At 51.3% G+C, this 19,422-nt stretch overlaps 1 protein-coding gene across 1 annotated transcript; it reads right to left on the minus strand.

Annotated features, from left to right (window-relative positions):
* Window positions 1–737: 737 nt before the first annotated feature.
* Window positions 738–18,538, minus strand: LOC121843476 (gastrula zinc finger protein XlCGF57.1-like). Its single transcript, XM_042313071.1, has 3 exons — window positions 18,346–18,538; window positions 3,995–4,154; window positions 738–3,901 (listed from the first exon to the last, which is right to left on the minus strand). The coding sequence occupies exons 1-3, from the start codon at window positions 18,352–18,354 to the stop codon at window positions 2,250–2,252; spliced, it is 1,821 nt and encodes a 606-aa protein (XP_042169005.1). The 5' UTR covers window positions 18,355–18,538; the 3' UTR covers window positions 738–2,249.
* Window positions 18,539–19,422: the final 884 nt, after the last annotated feature.

The following is a 19,422-nucleotide window of genomic DNA, read 5'->3' on the forward strand; positions in this document are numbered from 1 at the left end:
TTAGGGAGACCGTGGGAAGCACTCCCTGTCCTCCCTCAAGATTAGGAGACCGTGGGAAGCACTCCCTGTCCTCCCTCAAGATTAGGAGACCGTGGGAAGCACTCCTTGTCCTCCCTCAAGATTAGGGAGACCGTGGGAAGCACTCCTTGTCCTCCCTCAAGATTTGTCCTCCCTCAAGATTAGGAGACCGTGGGAAGCACTCCTTCTCCTCCCTCAAGATTAGGAGACCGTGGGAAGCACTCCTTGTTCCTCAGGGTTCAAGAGTTAGGGAGGGACTTGATTGGAGGAGTTCCCGACCCTCTCCCAAATCTCTCAGTTAGGCCCCTAGCAAGGTTAATAATGGTGAGATGGATGGTGGACAGGGTTAATAATGGTGAGTTGGAGGGTAGACAGGGTTAATAATGGTGAGTTGGAGGGTAGACAGGGTTAATAATGGTGAGTTGGAGGGTAGACAGGGTTAATAATGGTGAGTTGGAGGGTAGACAGGGTTAATAATGGTGAGTTGGAGGGTAGACAGGGTTAATAATGGTGAGTTGGAGGGTAGACAGGGTTAATAATGGTGAGTTGGAGGGTAGACAGGGTTAATAATGGTGAGTTGGAGGACAGGGTTAATAATGGTGAGGGTTAATAATGGTGAGTTGGAGGGTAGACAGGGTTAATAATGGTGAGTTGGAGGGTAGACAGGGTTAATAATGGTGAGTTGGAGGGTAGACAGGGTTAATAATGGTGAGTTGGAGGGTAGACAGGGTTAATAATGGTGAGTTGGATGGTGGACAGGGTTAATAATGGTGAGTTGGATGGTGGACAGGGTTAATAATGGTGAGATGGATGGTGGACAGGGTTAATAATGGTGAGTTGGATGGTGGACAGGGTTAATAATGGTGAGTTGGAGGGTAGACAGGGTTAATAATGGTGAGTTGGAGGGTAGACAGGGTCGACCATGGTGATGGTGAGTTGGATGGTAGACAGGATTGACCATGGTGATGGTGAGTTGGAGGTTAGACAGGGTTGACCATGGTGATGGTGGATGGTGGACAGGCTTGATCACGGTGATGGTGAGTTGGATGGTGGACAGGGTTGACCATGGTGAGTTGGATGGTGGACAGGGATGACCATGGTGAGTTGGATGGTGGACAGGGTTGACCATGGTGAGTTGGATGGTAGACAGGGTTGACAATGGTGAGTTGGATGGTATAGACAGGGTTGATTATGGTGATGGTGAGTTGGATGGTGGACAGGGTTGACCATGGTGAGTTGGATGGTGGACAGGATTGGACATGGTGAGTTGGATGGTGGACAGGGTTGACCATGGTGAGTTGGATGGTGGACAGGGTTGATCATGGTGAGTTGGATGGTAGACAGGGTTGACCATGGTGAGTTGGATGGTGGACAGGGTTGACATGGTGAGTTGGATGGTGGACAGGGTTGACCATGGTGAGTTGGATGGTGGACAGGGTTGACCATGGTGAGTTGGATGGTGGACAGGGTTGACCATGGTGAGTTGGATGGTGGACAGGGTTGACCATGGTGAGTTGGATGGTGGACAGGGTTGACCATGGTGAGTTGGATGGTGGACAGGGTTGACCATGGTGAGTTGGATGGTGGACAGGGTTGACCATGGTGAGTTGGATGGTGGACAGGGTTGACCATGGTGAGTTGGATGGTGGACAGGGTTGATCATGGTGAGTTGGATGGTGGACAGGGTTGATCATGGTGAGTTGGATGGTGGACAGGGTTGAACATTTTCAAACGGACCCTTGCCTTATCCCTAAGGACAGACTTGCCTGAAACTTGCAGAGAGAGGGGGAGGAGCTGCCTCCCTGCTTTCTCTGAGCTGACCAATCCACTGTTAACATGTCATGAATCATTTTAATGACCGGTATACGCCCACACCATTCAAACAGACTTTTTCACTCATATTGGGGCGGCAGAGTAGCCTAGTGGTTAGAGTGTTGGACTAGTAGCAGGAAGGTTGCAAGTTCAAACCCCCGAGCTGACAAGGTACAAATCTGTCGTTCTGCCCCTGAACAGGCAGTTAACCCCTAGGCTGTCATTGAAAATAAGAATTTGTTCTTAACTGACTTGCCTAGTTAAATAAATTAAAAATATTGTAATTAAATGGACAGTTATTTAAAGTTCCCTTGTTAAACCAAGCATGGCCACATTAAGAAAGCTCACCCTGCACGGCTTCTCTCCGACAGTCTACCATTAACTGGTTTCAGCTATAAAAAATAAAAGAAATGGAAAGGTTACCCACCAGTGTGGTGTTTCCTCTTGTGTCCAGCCAGGGTTCCTGACTGACTGAACCTCTTCCCACACTGATCACAGCCAAAAGGCTTCTCTCCAGTGTGTGTTCTCTTGTGTCCAGCCAGGCTTCCTGACTGAGCGAACCTCTTCCCACACTGATCACAGCCAAAAGGCTTCTCTCCAGTGTGTGTTCGCAGGTGCACTTTTAAATCCCCTGAAGAAGTACAACTCAGCCCACAGTCTGAGCAGTGGTAAGGCTTTTCGCCAGTGTGTATTCGCTGGTGTAAAACCAACTGCCCAGACTGATTAAATCTTTTCCCACAGTCAGAGCAGTGGAATGGTTTTTCTCCTGTGTGTGTTCTCCGGTGTATTTTAAGTCCACCTGAAGTGGTTAAGCCCATTCCGCAGTCAGAGCAGTGGTAAGGCTTCTCTCCTGTGTGTGTTCTCTGGTGTGACTTTAAACTGCCTGACCCAGCAAAGCTTTTCCCACAGTCGGCACAATGGTAAGGTTTCTCTCCTGTGTGTGTTCTCTGGTGCACTTTTAAATGGTCTAACTTGCCAAAGCTTGTCCCACAGTCGGTACAACGGTAAGGCTTTTCTCCTGTGTGGGTTCGAAGGTGTGAAGCCAGACTTCCTGATGTAACAAAACTTTTGCCACATACATCACAGTTATAAGGCTTCTCTCCTGTGTGTACTCTCTGATGTACCTTAAGGTGACTTGAATTAATAAAGCTTATTCCACAGTCTGAGCAGTGGTATGGTTTCTCTCCAGTGTGTGTTCTCTGGTGTACAGTCAAGTGTGCTGACTGAGCAAATCTCTTCCCACACTGATCACAGCTAAAAGGCTTCTCACCTGTGTGTGTTCGCTGGTGCACTGTCAGTCCGTCTAATCTAGCAAAACTTTTACTACAGCTGAAGCAGTAGTAAGGTTTCACACCTGTGTGTGTTCGCTGGTGCAGCTCTAAACCCCTTGATGTTGAAAAGTTACTTCCACAATCTGAACAGTGGTGAAGCTTCTGGCCCAGGTGTCTGCGCTGGTGTGTTTTCAGGTTGCTTGCCTGAGTAAAACTCTTCCCGCAGTCCAAACAGTGGTAAGGTTTCTCTCCAGTGTGTATTCTATGGTGTAGTATCAGGTCATTTGAGCTAGTAAATCTCTTCCCACATTGATCACAGCTGTAAGGTTTCTCTCCTGTGTGTATGCGCTGGTGCTTTATCAGATTTCTTGAATGAGCAAAACTCTTCCCACAGTCAGAGCAGTGGTAAGGCTTCTCTCCGGTGTGTGTTCTCTGGTGCACTTTATTACCATGTGATGTTGAAAAGCTCTTCTCACAGACAGAGCAGTGGTAAGGCTTCTCTTGTGTGTGTCCCCGCAGATGAATTTTCAGGTTGCCTAATTGAACAAAACTCTTCCCACAGTCTGTGCAGTGAAACGGTTTCTCTCCAGTATGAATTCTCTGGTGTGTTTTAAGTTTTGACGAAGAGGTGAAACTCTTTCCACAGTCAGAGCAGCGGTGAGGTTTCTTCCCTGCCACTCTCTGCTGGTGTTTGAGGTGTTCTGATCTGGAGAGACTGTTCTCTGCCTCGTCAGCATCATGTTCGTTAGCCTCCCCAGATATGACTCTTCTACTGAGAGAGCGACGGTTATGGCTGTCCCCTGTTAAACAACGACAGACCGTTAATATTGAATGGTAATTAAGAACATCTAGGGAGTGTCCCAAAATAAATGTATGTAAGAACATAAACCCACTCAGCCCTGTTGTTTTCCTGCAGTCCACCAACAGCACAGACAACCTCTTCATACCCTGCAGTAAGGCACTACCGGGAGAGGCACGACCTGGGGCCCCCGGGAGGGTGAAGGGGGAGGAGGGTCGGAGGGAGAGGGAGGAGGGGGGTGGGATAGGTGTTTCCTGTAAATCCGAAAAAGAGGGTAGTGAAGTTCTCATGTTAGAACACTGAAGGGTAAAACACAATGATGATCTAATCTGAGATCTGATCTCATGTTAGAACACAATGATGATCTAATCTGAGATCTGATCTCATGTTAGAACACAATGATGATCTAATCTGAGATCTGATCTCATGTTACAACACTGAAGGATAAAACACAATGATGATCTAATCTGAGATCTGATCTCATGTTACAACACTGAAGGATAAAACACAATGATGATCTAATCTTAGACCTGATCTCATGTTAGAACACTGAAGGGTAAAACACAATGATGATCTAATCTGAGACCTGATCTCATGTTAGAACACAATGATGATCTAATCTTAGATCTGATCTCATGTTACAACACTGAAGGATAAAACACAATGATGATCTAATCTGAGACCTGATCTCATGTTAGATCACTGAAGGGTAAAACACAATGATAATCTAATCTGAGACCTGACTGATCTTCGCTCAGTCTAGATTGTATTGGTAGCGGCGCCATGATATTAATACAATACATTTATTGCATAAATACTTTCCTCATATAAGTGCTTTATAATGCTTGATTAGTACAAACACATCTTGTTACAGATACATGGCTTTTGGTGCCTAGATTAAGTTTTGGTGCCTAGATTAAAAAGGTACACATTTTCGTTTTACATGTCTAGGTGATTAACTCCATGTTGACCCAGTCTGTAAACTCCCATGGATTCTGTTTTACATGTCTAGGTGATTAACTCCATGTTGATCCAGTCTGTACACTCCCATGGATTCTGCTTACGTTCTGTTTTCTGGTGTTGTTTCCCCCCTAGGTCAGGGATACCAGAGCCCCCAGACCCTCGTGTTGTTCCCCCCTAGGTCAGGGATACCAGAGACCCCAGACCCTCGTGTTGTTCCCCCTAGGTCAGGGATACCAGAGACCCTAGGTCAGGGATACCAGAGACCCCAGACCCTCGTGTTGTTCCCCTAGGTCAGGGATACCAGAGACCCCAGACCTCGTGTTGTTCCCCCTAGGTCAGGGATACAAGAGACCCCAGACCCTCGTGTTGTTCCCCCTAGGTCAGGGATACCAGAGACCCCAGACCTCGTGTTGTCCCCCTAGGTCAGGGATACCAGAGACCCCAGACCTCGTGTTGTCCCCCCCTAGGTCAGGGATACCAGAGACCCCAGACCTCGTGTTGTCCCCCCTAGGTCAGGGATACCAGAGACCCCAGACCTCGTGTTGTCCCCCCTAGGTCAGGGATACCAGAGACCCCAGACCTTGTGTTGTCCCCCCTAGGTCAGGGATACCAGAGACCCTTGGTCAGGGATACCAGAGACCCTAGACCCTCCTGTTGTCCCCCTAGGTCAGGGATACCAGAGACCCCAGACCTCGTGTTGTTCCCCCTAGGTCAGGGATACCTGAGACCCTAGGTCAGGGGATACCAGAGACCCCAGACCCTCGTGTTGTCCCCCTAGGTCAGGGATACCAGAGACCCCAGACCCTCGTGTTGTTCCCCCTAGGTCAGGGATACCAGAGACCCCAGACCTCGTGTTGTCCCCCTAGGTCAGGGATACCAGAGACCCTTGGTCAGGGATACCAGAGACCCCAGACCTCGTGTTGTCCCCTAGGTCAGGGGATACCAGAGACCCCAGACCTCGTGTTGTCCCCCTAGGTCAGGGATACCAGAGACCCCAGACCTCGTGTTGTCCCCCCCTAGGTCAGGGATACCAGAGACCCCAGACCTTGTGTTGTCCCCCTAGGTCAGGGATACCAGAGACCCTTGGTCAGGGATACCAGAGACCCCAGACCTCCTGTTGTTCCCCCTAGGTCAGGGATACCAGAGACCCCAGACCCCGTGTTGTCCCCCTAGGTCAGGGATACCAGAGACCCCAGACCCTCGTGTTGTTCCCCCTAGGTCAGGGATACCAGAGACCCCAGACCCTCGTGTTGTTCCCCCTTAGGTCAGGGATACCAGAGACCCCAGACCTCGTGTTGTCCCCCTAGGTCAGGGATACCAGAGACCCCAGACCTCGTGTTGTTCCCCCTAGGTCAGGGATACCAGAGACCCCAGACCCTCGTGTTGTCCCCCTAGGTCAGGGATACCAGAGACCCCAGACCCTCGTGTTGTTCCCCTAGGTCAGGGATACCAGAGACCCCAGACCTCGTGTTGTCCCCCTAGGTCAGGGATACCAGAGACCCCAGACCTCGTGTTGTCCCCCTAGGTCAGGGATACCAGAGACCCTTGGTCAGGGATACCAGAGACCCCAGACCTCCTGTTGTTCCCCCTAGGTCAGGGATACCAGAGACCCCAGACCCCGTGTTGTCCCCCTAGGTCAGGGATACCAGAGACCCCAGACCTCGTGTTGTTCCCCCTAGGTCAGGGATACCAGAGACCCCAGACCCTCGTGTTGTTCCCCCTAGGTCAGGGATACCAGAGACCCCAGACCTCGTGTTGTCCCCCTAGGTCAGGGATACCAGAGACCCCAGACCTCGTGTTGTTCCCCCTAGGTCAGGGATACCAGAGACCCCAGACCTCGTGTTGTTCCCCCTAGGTCAGGGATACCAGAGACCCCAGACCTCGTGTTGTTCCCCCTAGGTCAGGGATACCAGAGACCCCAGACCCTCGTGTTGTCCCCCTAGGTCAGGGATACCAGAGACCCCAGACCCTCGTGTTGTTCCCCTAGGTCAGGGGATACCAGAGACGCCAGACCTCGTGTTGTCCCCCTAGGTCAGGGATACCAGAGACCCTTGGTCAGGGATACCAGAGACCCCAGACCTCGTGTTGTCCCCCTAGGTCAGGGATACCAGAGACCCCAGACCTCGTGTTGTCCCCCTAGGTCAGGGATACCAGAGACCCCAGACCTCGTGTTGTCCCCCTAGGTCAGGGATACCAGAGACCCCAGACCCTTGTGTTGTCCCCCTAGGTCAGGGATACCAGAGACCCTTGGTCAGGGATACCAGAGACCCCAGACCTCCTGTTGTTCCCCCTAGGTCAGGGATACCAGAGACCCCAGACCCCCCGTGTTGTCCCCCCTAGGTCAGGGATACCAGAGACCCCAGACCCTCGTGTTGTTCCCCCTAGGTCAGGGATACCAGAGACCCCAGACCCTCGTGTTGTTCCCCCTAGGTCAGGGATACCAGAGACCCCAGACCCCGTGTTGTTCCCCCTAGGTCAGGGATACCAGAGACCCCAGACCTCGTGTTGTTCCCCCCTAGGTCAGGGATACCAGAGACCCCAGACCCTCGTGTTGTTCCCCCTAGGTCAGGGATACCAGAGACCCCAGACCCTCGTGTTGTTCCCCCTAGGTCAGGGATACCAGAGACCCCAGACCCTCGTGTTGTTCCCCCTAGGTCAGGGATACCAGAGACCCCAGACCTCGTGTTGTTCCCCCAGGTCAGGGATACCAGAGACCCCAGACCTCGTGTTGTTCCCCCTAGGTCAGGGATACCAGAGACCACAGACCTCGTGTTGTTCAGAGACCCCCCTAGGTCAGGGATACCAGAGACCCCAGACCTCGTGTTGTTCCCCCTAGGTCAGGGATACCAGAGACCCCAGACCTCGTGTTGTTCCCCCTAGGTCAGGGATACCAGAGACCCCAGACCTCGTGTTGTCCCCCTAGGTCAGGGATACCAGAGACCCCAGACCTCGTGTTGTTCCCCTAGGTCAGGGATACCAGAGACCCCAGACCTCGTGTTGTTCCCCCCCTAGGTCAGGGATACCAGAGACCCCAGACCTCGTGTTGTTCCCCCAGGTCAGGGATACCAGAGACCCCAGACCTCGTGTTGTTCCCCCCCTAGGTCAGGGATACCAGAGACCCCAGACCTCGTGTTGTTCCCCCTAGGTCAGGGATACCAGAGACCCCAGACCTCGTGTTGTTCCCCCTAGGTCAGGGATACCAGAGACCCCAGACCTCGTGTTGTTCCCCCTAGGTCAGGGATACCAGAGACCCCAGACCTCGTGTTGTTCCCCCTAGGTCAGGGATACCAGAGACCCCAGACCTCGTGTTGTTCCCCCTAGGTCAGGGATACCAGAGACCCCAGACCTCGTGTTGTTCCCCCTAGGTCAGGGATACCAGAGACCCCAGACCTCGTGTTGTTCCCCCTAGGTCAGGGATACCAGAGACCCCAGACCTCGTGTTGTTCCCCCTAGGTCAGGGATACCAGAGACCCCAGACCTCGTGTTGTTCCCCTAGGTCAGGGATACCAGAGACCCCAGACCTCGTGTTGTTCCCCCTAGGTCAGGGATACCAGAGACCCCAGACCTCGTGTTGTCCCCCCTAGGTCAGGGATACCAGAGACCCCAGACCTCGTGTTGTTCCCCCTAGGTCAGGGATACCAGAGACCCCAGACCTCGTGTTGTTCCCCCTAGGTCAGGGATACCAGAGACCCCAGACCTCGTGTTGTTCCCCCTAGGTCAGGGATACCAGAGACCCCAGACCCTCGTGTTGTTCCCCCTAGGTCAGGGATACCAGAGACCCCAGACCCTCGTGTTGTTCCCCCTAGGTCAGGGATACCAGAGACCCCAGACCCTCGTGTTGTTCCCCCTAGGTCAGGGATACCAGAGACCCCAGACCCTCGTGTTGTTCCCCTAGGTCAGGGATACCAGAGACCCCAGACCCTCGTGTTGTTCCCCCTAGGTCAGGGATACCAGAGACCCCAGACCCTCGTGTTGTTCCCCCTAGGTCAGGGATACCAGAGACCCCAGACCCTCGTGTTGTTCCCCCTAGGTCAGGGATACCAGAGACCCCAGACCTCGTGTTGTTCCCCCTAGGTCAGGGATACCAGAGACCCCAGACCTCGTGTTGTTCCCCCTAGGTCAGGGATACCAGAGACCCCAGACCTCGTGTTGTTCCCCCTAGGTCAGGGATACCAGAGACCCCAGACCCTCGTGTTGTTCCCCCTAGGTCAGGGATACCAGAGACCCCAGACCTCGTGTTGTTCCCCCTAGGTCAGGGATACCAGAGACCCCAGACCTCGTGTTGTTCCCCCCTAGGTCAGGGATACCAGAGACCCCAGACCTCGTGTTGTTCCCCCTAGGTCAGGGATACCAGAGACCCCAGACCTCGTGTTGTTCCCCTAGGTCAGGGATACCAGAGACCCCAGACCCTCGTGTTGTTCCCCCCTAGGTCAGGGATACCAGAGACCCCAGACCCTCGTGTTGTTCCCCCTAGGTCAGGGATACCAGAGACCCCAGACCCTCGTGTTGTTCCCCCTAGGTCAGGGATACCAGAGACCCCAGACCCTCGTGTTGTTCCCCCTAGGTCAGGGATACCAGAGACCCCAGACCCTCGTGTTGTTCCCCCTAGGTCAGGGATACCAGAGACCCCAGACCCTCGTGTTGTTCCCCCTAGGTCAGGGATACCAGAGACCCCAGACCCTCGTGTTGTTCCCCCTAGGTCAGGGATACCAGAGACCCCAGACCTCGTGTTGTTCCCCCTAGGTCAGGGATACCAGAGACCCCAGACCTCGTGTTGTTCCCCCTAGGTCAGGGATACCAGAGACCCCAGACCCTCGTGTTGTTCCCCCTAGGTCAGGGATACCAGAGACCCCAGACCCTCGTGTTGTTCCCCCTAGGTCAGGGATACCAGAGACCCCAGACCCTCGTGTTGTTCCCCCTAGGTCAGGGATACCAGAGACCCCAGACCTCGTGTTGTTCCCCCAGGTCAGGGATACCAGAGACCCCAGACCCTCGTGTTGTTCCCCCTAGGTCAGGGATACCAGAGACCCCAGACCCTCGTGTTGTTCCCCCTAGGTCAGGGATACCAGAGAGACCCCAGACCTCGTGTTGTTCCCCCTAGGTCAGGGATACCAGAGACCCCAGACCTCGTGTTGTTCCCCCTAGGTCAGGGATACCAGAGACCCCAGACCTCGTGTTGTTCCCCTAGGTCAGGGATACCAGAGACCCCAGACCTCGTGTTGTTCCCCCTAGGTCAGGGATACCAGAGACCCCAGACCTCGTGTTGTTCCCCCTAGGTCAGGGATACCAGAGACCCCAGACCTCGTGTTGTTCCCCCTAGGTCAGGGATACCAGAGACCCCAGACCTCGTGTTGTTCCCCCTAGGTCAGGGATACCAGAGACCCCAGACCTCGTGTTGTTCCCCCTAGGTCAGGGATACCAGAGACCCCAGACCTCGTGTTGTTCCCCCTCAGGTCAGGGATACCAGAGACCCCAGACCTCGTGTTGTTCCCCCTAGGTCAGGGATACCAGAGACCCCAGACCTCGTGTTGTTCCCCTAGGTCAGGGATACCAGAGACCCCAGACCTCGTGTTGTTCCCCCTAGGTCAGGGATACCAGAGACCCCAGACCTCGTGTTGTTCCCCCTAGGTCAGGGATACCAGAGACCCCAGACCTCGTGTTGTTCCCCCTAGGTCAGGGATACCAGAGACCCCAGACCTCGTGTTGTTCCCCCTAGGTCAGGGATACCAGAGACCCCAGACCTCGTGTTGTTCCCCCTAGGTCAGGGATACCAGAGACCCCAGACCTCGTGTTGTTCCCCCTAGGTCAGGGATACCAGAGACCCCAGACCTCGTGTTGTTCCCCCTAGGTCAGGGATACCAGAGACCCCAGACCTCGTGTTGTTCCCCCTAGGTCAGGGATACCAGAGACCCCAGACCTCGTGTTGTTCCCCCTAGGTCAGGGATACCAGAGACCCCAGACCTCGTGTTGTTCCCCCAGGTCAGGGATACCAGAGACCCCAGACCTCGTGTTGTTCCCCCTAGGTCAGGGATACCAGAGACCCCAGACCTCGTGTTGTTCCCCCTAGGTCAGGGATACCAGAGACCCCAGACCTCGTGTTGTTCCCCCTAGGTCAGGGATACCAGAGACCCCAGACCTCGTGTTGTTCCCCCTAGGTCAGGGATACCAGAGACCCCAGACCTCGTGTTGTTCCCCCTAGGTCAGGGATACCAGAGACCCCAGACCTCGTGTTGTTCCCCCTAGGTCAGGGATACCCAGAGACCCCAGACCTCGTGTTGTTCCCCCTAGGTCAGGGATACCAGAGACCCCAGACCTCGTGTTGTTCCCCCTAGGTCAGGGATACCAGAGACCCCAGACCTCGTGTTGTTCCCCCTAGGTCAGGGATACCAGAGACCCCAGACCTCGTGTTGTTCCCCCTAGGTCAGGGATACCAGAGACCCCAGACCTCGTGTTGTTCCCCCTAGGTCAGGGATACCAGAGACCCCAGACCTCGTGTTGTTCCCCCTAGGTCAGGGATACCAGAGACCCCAGACCTCGTGTTGTTCCCCCTAGGTCAGGGATACCAGAGACCCCAGACCTCGTGTTGTTCCCCCTAGGTCAGGGATACCCAGAGACCCCAGACCTCGTGTTGTTCCCCCTAGGTCAGGGATACCAGAGACCCCAGACCTCGTGTTGTTTCCCCTAGGTCAGGGATACCAGAGACCCCAGACCTCGTGTTGTTCCCCCTAGGTCAGGGATACCAGAGACCCCAGACCTCGTGTTGTTCCCCCTAGGTCAGGGATACCAGAGAGACCTCGTGTTGTTCCCCCTAGGTCAGGGATACCAGAGACCCCAGACCTCGTGTTGTTCCCCCTAGGTCAGGGATACCAGAGACCCCAGACCTCGTGTTGTTCCCCCTAGGTCAGGGATACCAGAGACCCCAGACCTCGTGTTGTTCCCCAGGTCAGGGATACCAGAGACCCCAGACCTCGTGTTGTTCCCCTAGGTCAGGGATACCAGAGACCCCAGACCTCGTGTTGTTCCCCTAGGTCAGGGATACCAGAGACCCCCAGACCTCGTGTTGTTCCCCCTAGGTCAGGGATACCAGAGACCCCAGACCTCGTGTTGTTCCCCCCTAGGTCAGGGATACCAGAGACCCCAGACCAGTGTTGACCCCCAGGTCAGGGATACCAGAGACCCCTAGGTCAGGGATACCAGAGACCCCAGACCTCGTGTTGTTCCCCCTAGGTCAGGGATACCAGAGACCCCAGACCTCGTGTTGTTCCCCCAGGTCAGGGATACCAGAGACCCCAGACCCCAGGTCAGGGATACCAGAGACCCCAGACCTCGTGCTGTTCCCCCAGGTCAGGGATACCAGAGACCCCAGACCTCGTGTTGTTCCCCCAGGTCAGGGATACCAGAGACCCCAGACCTCTCGTGTTGTTCCCCCTAGGTCAGGGATACCAGAGACCCCAGACCTCGTGTTGTTCCCCCTAGGTCAGGGATACCAGAGACCCCAGACCTCCTGTTGTTCCCCCTAGGTCAGGGATACCAGAGACCCCAGACCTCGTGTTGTTCCCCCAGGTCAGGGATACCAGAGACCCCAGACCTCGTGCTGTTCCCCCAGGTCAGGGATACCAGAGACCCCAGACCCTCGTGTTGTTCCCCCCTAGGTCAGGGATACCAGAGACCCCAGACCCTCGTGTTGTTCCCCCCTAGGTCAGGGATACCAGAGACCCCAGACCTCATGTTGTCCCCCCGCGTCAGGGATACCAGAGACCAATTATAATATGCTACTATAATATGCTATTATAATATGTCATAGTTAGGACCTCACTACCCTCTGGAGAGCCTTACGGTTGAGGGCGGTGCAGTTGCCATACCAGGCGGTGATACAGCCCGCCAGGATGCTCTCGATTGTGCATCTGTAGAAGTTTGTGAGTGCTTTTGGTGACAAGCCGAATTTCTTCAGCCTCCTGAGGTTGAAGAGGCGCTGTTGCGCCTTCCTCACGATGCTGTCTGTGTGAGTGGACCAATTCAGTTTGTCTGTGATGTGTATGCCGAGGAACTTAAAACTTGCTACCCTCTCCACTACTCTTCCATCGATGTGGATGGGGGTGTTCCCTCTGCTGTTTCCTGAAGTCCACAATCATCTCCTTAGTTTTGTTGACGTTGAGTGTGAGGTTATTTTCCTGACACCACACTCCGAGGGCCCTCACCTCCTCCCTGTAGGCCGTCTCGTCGTTGTTGGTAATCAAGCCTACCACTGTTGTGTCGTCCGCAAACTTGATGATTGAGTTGGAGGCGTGCATGGCCACGCAGTCGTGGGTGAACAGGGAGTACAGGAGAGGGCTCAGAACGCACCCTTGTGGGGCCCCAGTGTTGAGGATCAGCGGTGAGGAGATGTTGTTGCCTACCCTCACCACCTGGGGGCAGCCCGTCAGGAAGTCCAGTACCCAGTTGCACAGGGCGGGGTCGAGACCCAGGGTCTCGAGCTTGATGACGAGCTTGGAGGGTACTATGGTGTTGAATGCCGAGCTGTAGTCGATGAACAGCATTCTCACATAGGTATTCCTCTTGTCCAGATGGGTTAGGGCAGTGTGCAGTGTGGTTGAGATTGCATCGTCTGTGGACCTATTTGGGCGGTAAGCAAATTGGAGTGGGTCAAGGGTGTCAGGTAGGGTGGAGGTGATATGGTCCTTGACTAGTCTCTCAAAGCACTTCATGATGACGGATGTGAGTGCTACGGGCGGTAGTCGTTTAGCTCAGTTACCTTAGCTTTCTTGGGAACAGGAACAATGGTGGCCCTCTTGAAGCATGTGGGAACAGCAGACTGGTATAGGGATTGATTGAATATGTCCGTAAACACACCGGCCAGCTGGTCTGCGCATGCTCTGAGGGCGCAGCTGGGGATGCCGTCTGGGCCTGCAGCCTTGCGAGGGTTAGCACGTCTAAATGTCTTACTCACTTCGGCTGCAGTGAAGGAGAGACCGCATGTTTTCGTTGCAGGCCGTGTCAGTGGCACTGTATTGTCCTCAAAGCGGGCAAAAAGTTATTTAGTCTGCCTGGGAGCAAGACATCCTGGTCCGTGACTGGGCTGGGTTTCTTCCTGTAGTCCGTGATTGACTGTAGACCCTGCCACATGCCTCTTGTGTCTGAGCCGTTGAATTGAGATTCTACTTTGTCTCTGTACTGGCGCTTAGCTTGTTTGATAGCCTTGCGGAGGGAATAGCTGCACTGTTTGTATTCAGTCATGTCACCAGACACCTTGCCCTGATTAAAAGCAGTGGTTCGTGCCTTCAGTTTCACACGAATGCTGCCATCAATCCACGGTTTCTGGTTAGGGAATGTTTTAATCGTTGCTATGGGAACGACATCTTCAACGCACGTTCTAATGAACTCGCACACCGAATCAGCGTATTCGTCAATGTTGTTGTCTGATGCAATACGAAACATCTCCCAGTCCACGTGATGGAAGCAGTCTTGGAGTGTGGAGTCAGCTTGGTCGGACCAGCGTTGGACAGACCTCAGCGTGGGAGCTTCTTGTTTTAGTTTCTGTCTGTAGGCAGGGATCAACAAAATGGAGTCGTGGTCAGCTTTTCCGAAAGGGGGGCGGGGCAGGGCCTTATATGCGTCGCGGAAGTTAGAGTAACAATGATCCAGGGTCTTTCCACCCCTGGTTGCACAATCGATATGCTGATAAAATTTAGGGAGTCTTGTTTTCAGATTAGCCTTGTTAAAATCCCCAGCTACAATGAATGCAGCCTCCGGATAAATCGTTTGCAGAGTTAAATAAAGTTCGTTCAGAGCCATCGATGTGTCTGCTTGGGGGGGGATATATACGGCTGTGATTATAATCGAAGAGAATTCTCTTGGTAGATAATGCGGTCTACATTTGATTGTGAGGAATTCTAAATCAGGTGAACAGAAGGATTTGAGTTCCTGTATGTTTCTTTCATCACACCATGTCACGTTGGCCATAAGGCATACGCCCCCGCCCCTCTTCTTACCAGAAAGATGTTTGTTTCTGTCGGCGCGATGCGTGGAGAAACCCGCTGGCTGCACCGCTTCGGATTGCGTCTCTCCAGTTAGCCATGTTTCCGTGAAGCAGAGAACGTTACAGTCTCTGATGTCCCTCTGGAATGCTACCCTTGCTCGGATTTCATCAACCTTGTTGTCAAGAGACTGGACATTGGCAAGAAGAATGCTAGGGAGTGGTGCACGATGTGCCCGTCTCCGGAGTCTGACCAGAAGACCGCTTCGTTTCCCTCTTTTTCTGAGTCGTTTTTGGGTCGCTGCATGTAATCCACTCCGTTACACTGGTTGTAAGGCAGAACACAGGATCCGCATCGCGAAAAACATATTCTTGGTCGTACTGATGGTGAGTTGACGCTGATCTTATATTCAGTAGTTCTTCTCGGCTGTATGTAATGAAACCTAAGATGACCTGGGGTACTAGTGTAAGAAATAACACGTAAAAAAACAAAAAACTGCATAGTTTCCTAGGAACGCGAAGCGAGGCGGCCATCTCTGTCGGCGCCGGAAGTAACACATTTCAGAACACACCTATTCTTACACCATGTGAATGTGTCTTTACCTATTCTTACACCATGTGAATGTGTCTTTACCTATTCTTACACCATGTGAATGTGTCTTTACCTATTCTTACACCATGTGAAGGGATGGCGTGATTAATGGGGAACCAATTACTTTGTCCCTACAATGTATGTGGGCAAGTCACTCCCTCATTTTTCTATTCGGGGGGAGGTGTATGGCAGTGTCTGGAACCATTGTATGTCCCCTCTGATGTTGCACTTATCTTGGGATATTGTATGACCTAAGAGGCTCACTCCCCTTAGTGAGCATGTCCAGGAGTGGGGTCAAGGGAGGTTTTACTTGAGATGGGAGTATCTAGAGTTGACAATTGATCTATGCCATTGAATGAGTTGGTGTTTTTGTACTATGAAGTACCAGGAATGAGATTAGAACCTCGTCTTAGAGACCAAACTGAACGATAATTTATAGCGAATGCTATCTGGCCATGGGACACTTCCTCTCTCAAGTAAAAGTATTTCTTTGTGAACTAGTTCCTATTATCTGTGGTTTGTCATGTCGACTAGGGGGGGGGATCTTTGCTATACAAGATCTCCGTGGGACACTTCCTCTCTCAAGTAAAAGTATTTCTTTGTGAACTAGTTCCTATTATCTGTGGTTTGTCATGTCGACTAGGGGGGGGATCTTTGCTATAAAAGATCTCCGTGGGACACTTCCTCTCTCAAGTAAAAGTATTTTTGTGAACTAGTTCCTATTATCTGTGGTTTGTCATGTCGACTAGGGGGGGATCTTTGCTATAAAAGATCTCCGTTGCCGTTATGTTGACACTCAACATTTCGTTAGAGATAGTGAATTGTTGAAAGTCAAATGCTATTGCAAAGCTTAATTATTATTAAAGATGTAGTTTAAGTATAACTCTGATTGGTGTGTGAAGTTTAGTCTCTCTTCTTGGTAATACAGAAATTAATCCTACCACACGTCTCCCCACCCAGGGAGGGGAGAAACCGTTAGGCTTGCAGTAGGTTACGTAACAATGTGGCAAAATATGATAAGCAATGTAGTGTGTAGGAGTAGACTTGTAAATAGCATTGACAGTGTTAGAGAAGAGGGGCATTTATAAGGGGTATGGTAGAAGGTATGACCAATGTAATGTGTTGGAGTAGACTTGTAAATAGCATTGACAGTGTTAGAGAAGAGGGGCATTTATAAGGGGTATGGTAGAAGGTATGACCAAATGTGAGGTATAAAAGGCTATTTGCCTGTATGATTCTCAGAACGTTCTCTGAATAATGAAGTATCCGTTTGCAGAAACTCTGGGACTTCGTGGGAATTCTGCTGTTAACCAGGCGATTACAACCTCTGGGGAATTGGGAATTCTTCTGTTAACCAGGCGATTACAACCTCTGGGGAATTCTGCTGTTAACCAGGCGATTACAACCTCTGGGGAATTGGGAATTCTTCTGTTAACCAGGCGATTACAACCTCTGGGGAATTGGGAATTCTTCTGTTAACCAGGCGATTACAACCTCTGGGGAATTGGGAATTCTGCTGTTAACCAGGCGATTACAACCTCTGGGGAATTCTGCTGTTAACCAGGCGATTACAACCTCTGGGGAATTGGGAATTATTCTGTTAACCAGGCGATTACAACCTCTGGGGAATTGGGAATTCTGCTGTTAACCAGGCGATTACAACCTCTGGGAATTGGGAATTCTTCTGTTAACCAGGCGATTACAACCTCTGGGGAATTGGGAATTCTTCTGTTAACCAGGCGATTACAACCTCTGGGGGGGAATTCTTCTGTTAACCAGGCGATTACAACCTCTGGGGAATTGGGAATTCTTCTGTTAACCAGGCGATTACAACCTCTGGGGAATTGGGAATTCTGCTGTTAACCAGGCGATTACAACCTCTGGGGAATTGGGAATTCTTCTGTTAACCAGGCGATTACAACCTCTGGGGAATTGGGAATTCTTCTGTTAACCAGGCGATTACAACCTCTGGGGAATTGGGAATTCTTCTGTTAACCAGGCGAGTACAACCTCTGGGGAATTGGGAATTCTTCTGTTAACCAGGCGATTACAACCTCTGGGGAATTGGGAATTCTTCTGTTAACCAGGCGATTACAACCTCTGGGGAATTGGGAATTCTGCTATTAACCAGGCGATTAGAACCTCTGGGGAATTGGGAATTCTTCTGTTAACCAGGCGATTACAACCTCTGGGGAATTGGGAATTCTGCTATTAACCAGGCGATTACAACCTCTGGGGAATTCTGCTATTAACCAGGCAATTACAGCCTCTGGGGAATTGGTCAAAGCTATAGGGAGATTTGAGTTAATATCATTGGAACTAGAAATTCAAAGTATATAGTGAGTTTTATAACAGAGTGCTGTGGGAATCTATCGATTAGGGCCTAATGAATTTATTTAAATTGACAGATTTCCTCAAATGAACTGTAACTCGGGTAAAAATCTATTAAATTGTTGCATGTCGCGTTTGTATTTTTTGTTCTGTATACTTGGTTTTGTTCACCAGCTTCAAAAAACAAAATGGTTGGTTATTGAAAATCTATTTCACAGCGGTTTAGATGGTACAGTGATTCTCTATACTGCGCGTGCTTCTTTTGTCACATAAACTGAAATTAGGTAAACTATTGTATTTTTTTGCAACAAGGAAATGGCGGAGCGATTTATGCATATGGCCACCAACTTTCAGCATGCGACTCCACAGTGAAATGGTTGCTTACGAACCTTCCCAACGAGTTTAAAAATAACACATTATTTTCACGTACAAAAACAGCACAAATGTCAATAGCATTTCGCTACACCCGCAATAATAGTGTGTTACCCATAGCATTTGTTTTGACCGTTAAACGGATGCTGTGTAAAAGCAGGAAGTTGGCTACAAAGACCCCTTGTCTTAAATGTTTAAATGTATATAAACCTACCTTATTCATTGTAGATTCTTCCGTTATTGTCGATTACAGAGATCCGGCGAAGTTAACCAGATGGGAATATTTATGTCTAGTCTACTGATATTGTAGATTAGTGAGGTAGAGGTCTGAGACGTTATATTTCAACACGTGGCTCTCTGCCCAAAATCACAAGACAAAAGAGCCCGAGGCTCCGCCTTCACTTCCGGTGTTGTGCGGAAAAGCCCCCCTCCATGGGATGGTGGAGGTGCTGGGGGTGTCCTATGGAGGGCTGATGGGGATGGTGGAGGTGCTGGGGGTGTCCTATGGTGTCCTATGGAGGGCTGATGGGGGGATGGAGGTGCTGGGGTTGTCCTATGGAGGGCTGATGGGGGTGGTGGAGGTGCTGGGGGTGTCCTATGGAGGGTGAAGGGACCTATTGGGGAGGGGATTCTTCATGGAGTCACATTCAGTCATAGTTTTGTTTATTATATTATTATACAGTTGCCCAGAGTACAAATGTTTAATTTATTATTGTTATTATTATTACTGTACCTACATTCTTAAAAATTCAATCAGAAAAAGTGTTTAAAAAATGTAGGTAAAGCCATAAGAGGGCAAAACACGATGGGATTGAGGGATGGGTAGAGGGAACAGTAGAGGGCTCGATGGGATGGGGGATTGAGGGATGGGTAGAGGGAACAGTAGAGGGCTTGATGGGATGGGGGATTGAGGGATGGGTAGAGGGAACAGTAGAGTGCTCGATGGGATGGGGGATTGAGGGATGGGTAGAGGGAACAGTAGAGGGCTCTGAAAACTATTATTGCTGAAATAACCACTTCCTTTTGTGACTGGAGTTTAATTAATACTTACTGTGGCACATATCAGAGGGCATGATATGTAATCAAAATTATTCTGATGTGTGCCAGGCCTTGCAGTCCCAAGATAGAAGGGGGGGTCGGCAGGCAAGAAAATGTCCTTGCCGAACCCCCCTTCTAATTTCCTTAATATTGTGGCTATAATCAAATACTTTCTGTGGCACACATCAGAGTCAAATACTTTCTACAGAACAAACTTCACTTCAGGATAGGCAACCGCAATTAATCATTAATA

This window comes from Oncorhynchus tshawytscha, unplaced genomic scaffold, assembly GCF_018296145.1.
Source record: "Oncorhynchus tshawytscha isolate Ot180627B unplaced genomic scaffold, Otsh_v2.0 Un_contig_12590_pilon_pilon, whole genome shotgun sequence".
NCBI classification, from domain to species: Eukaryota; Metazoa; Chordata; class Actinopteri; order Salmoniformes; family Salmonidae; genus Oncorhynchus; species Oncorhynchus tshawytscha.

What these genes read in the sequence shown, in the direction of transcription:
- LOC121843476 (XM_042313071.1), bottom strand. An exon ending in CAGGAAAACAACAGGGCTGA is followed by an intron (nt 3,902 to 3,994) that starts GTGGGTTTATGT and finishes GTTGTTTAACAG; the next exon opens with GGGACAGCCATAACCGTCGC.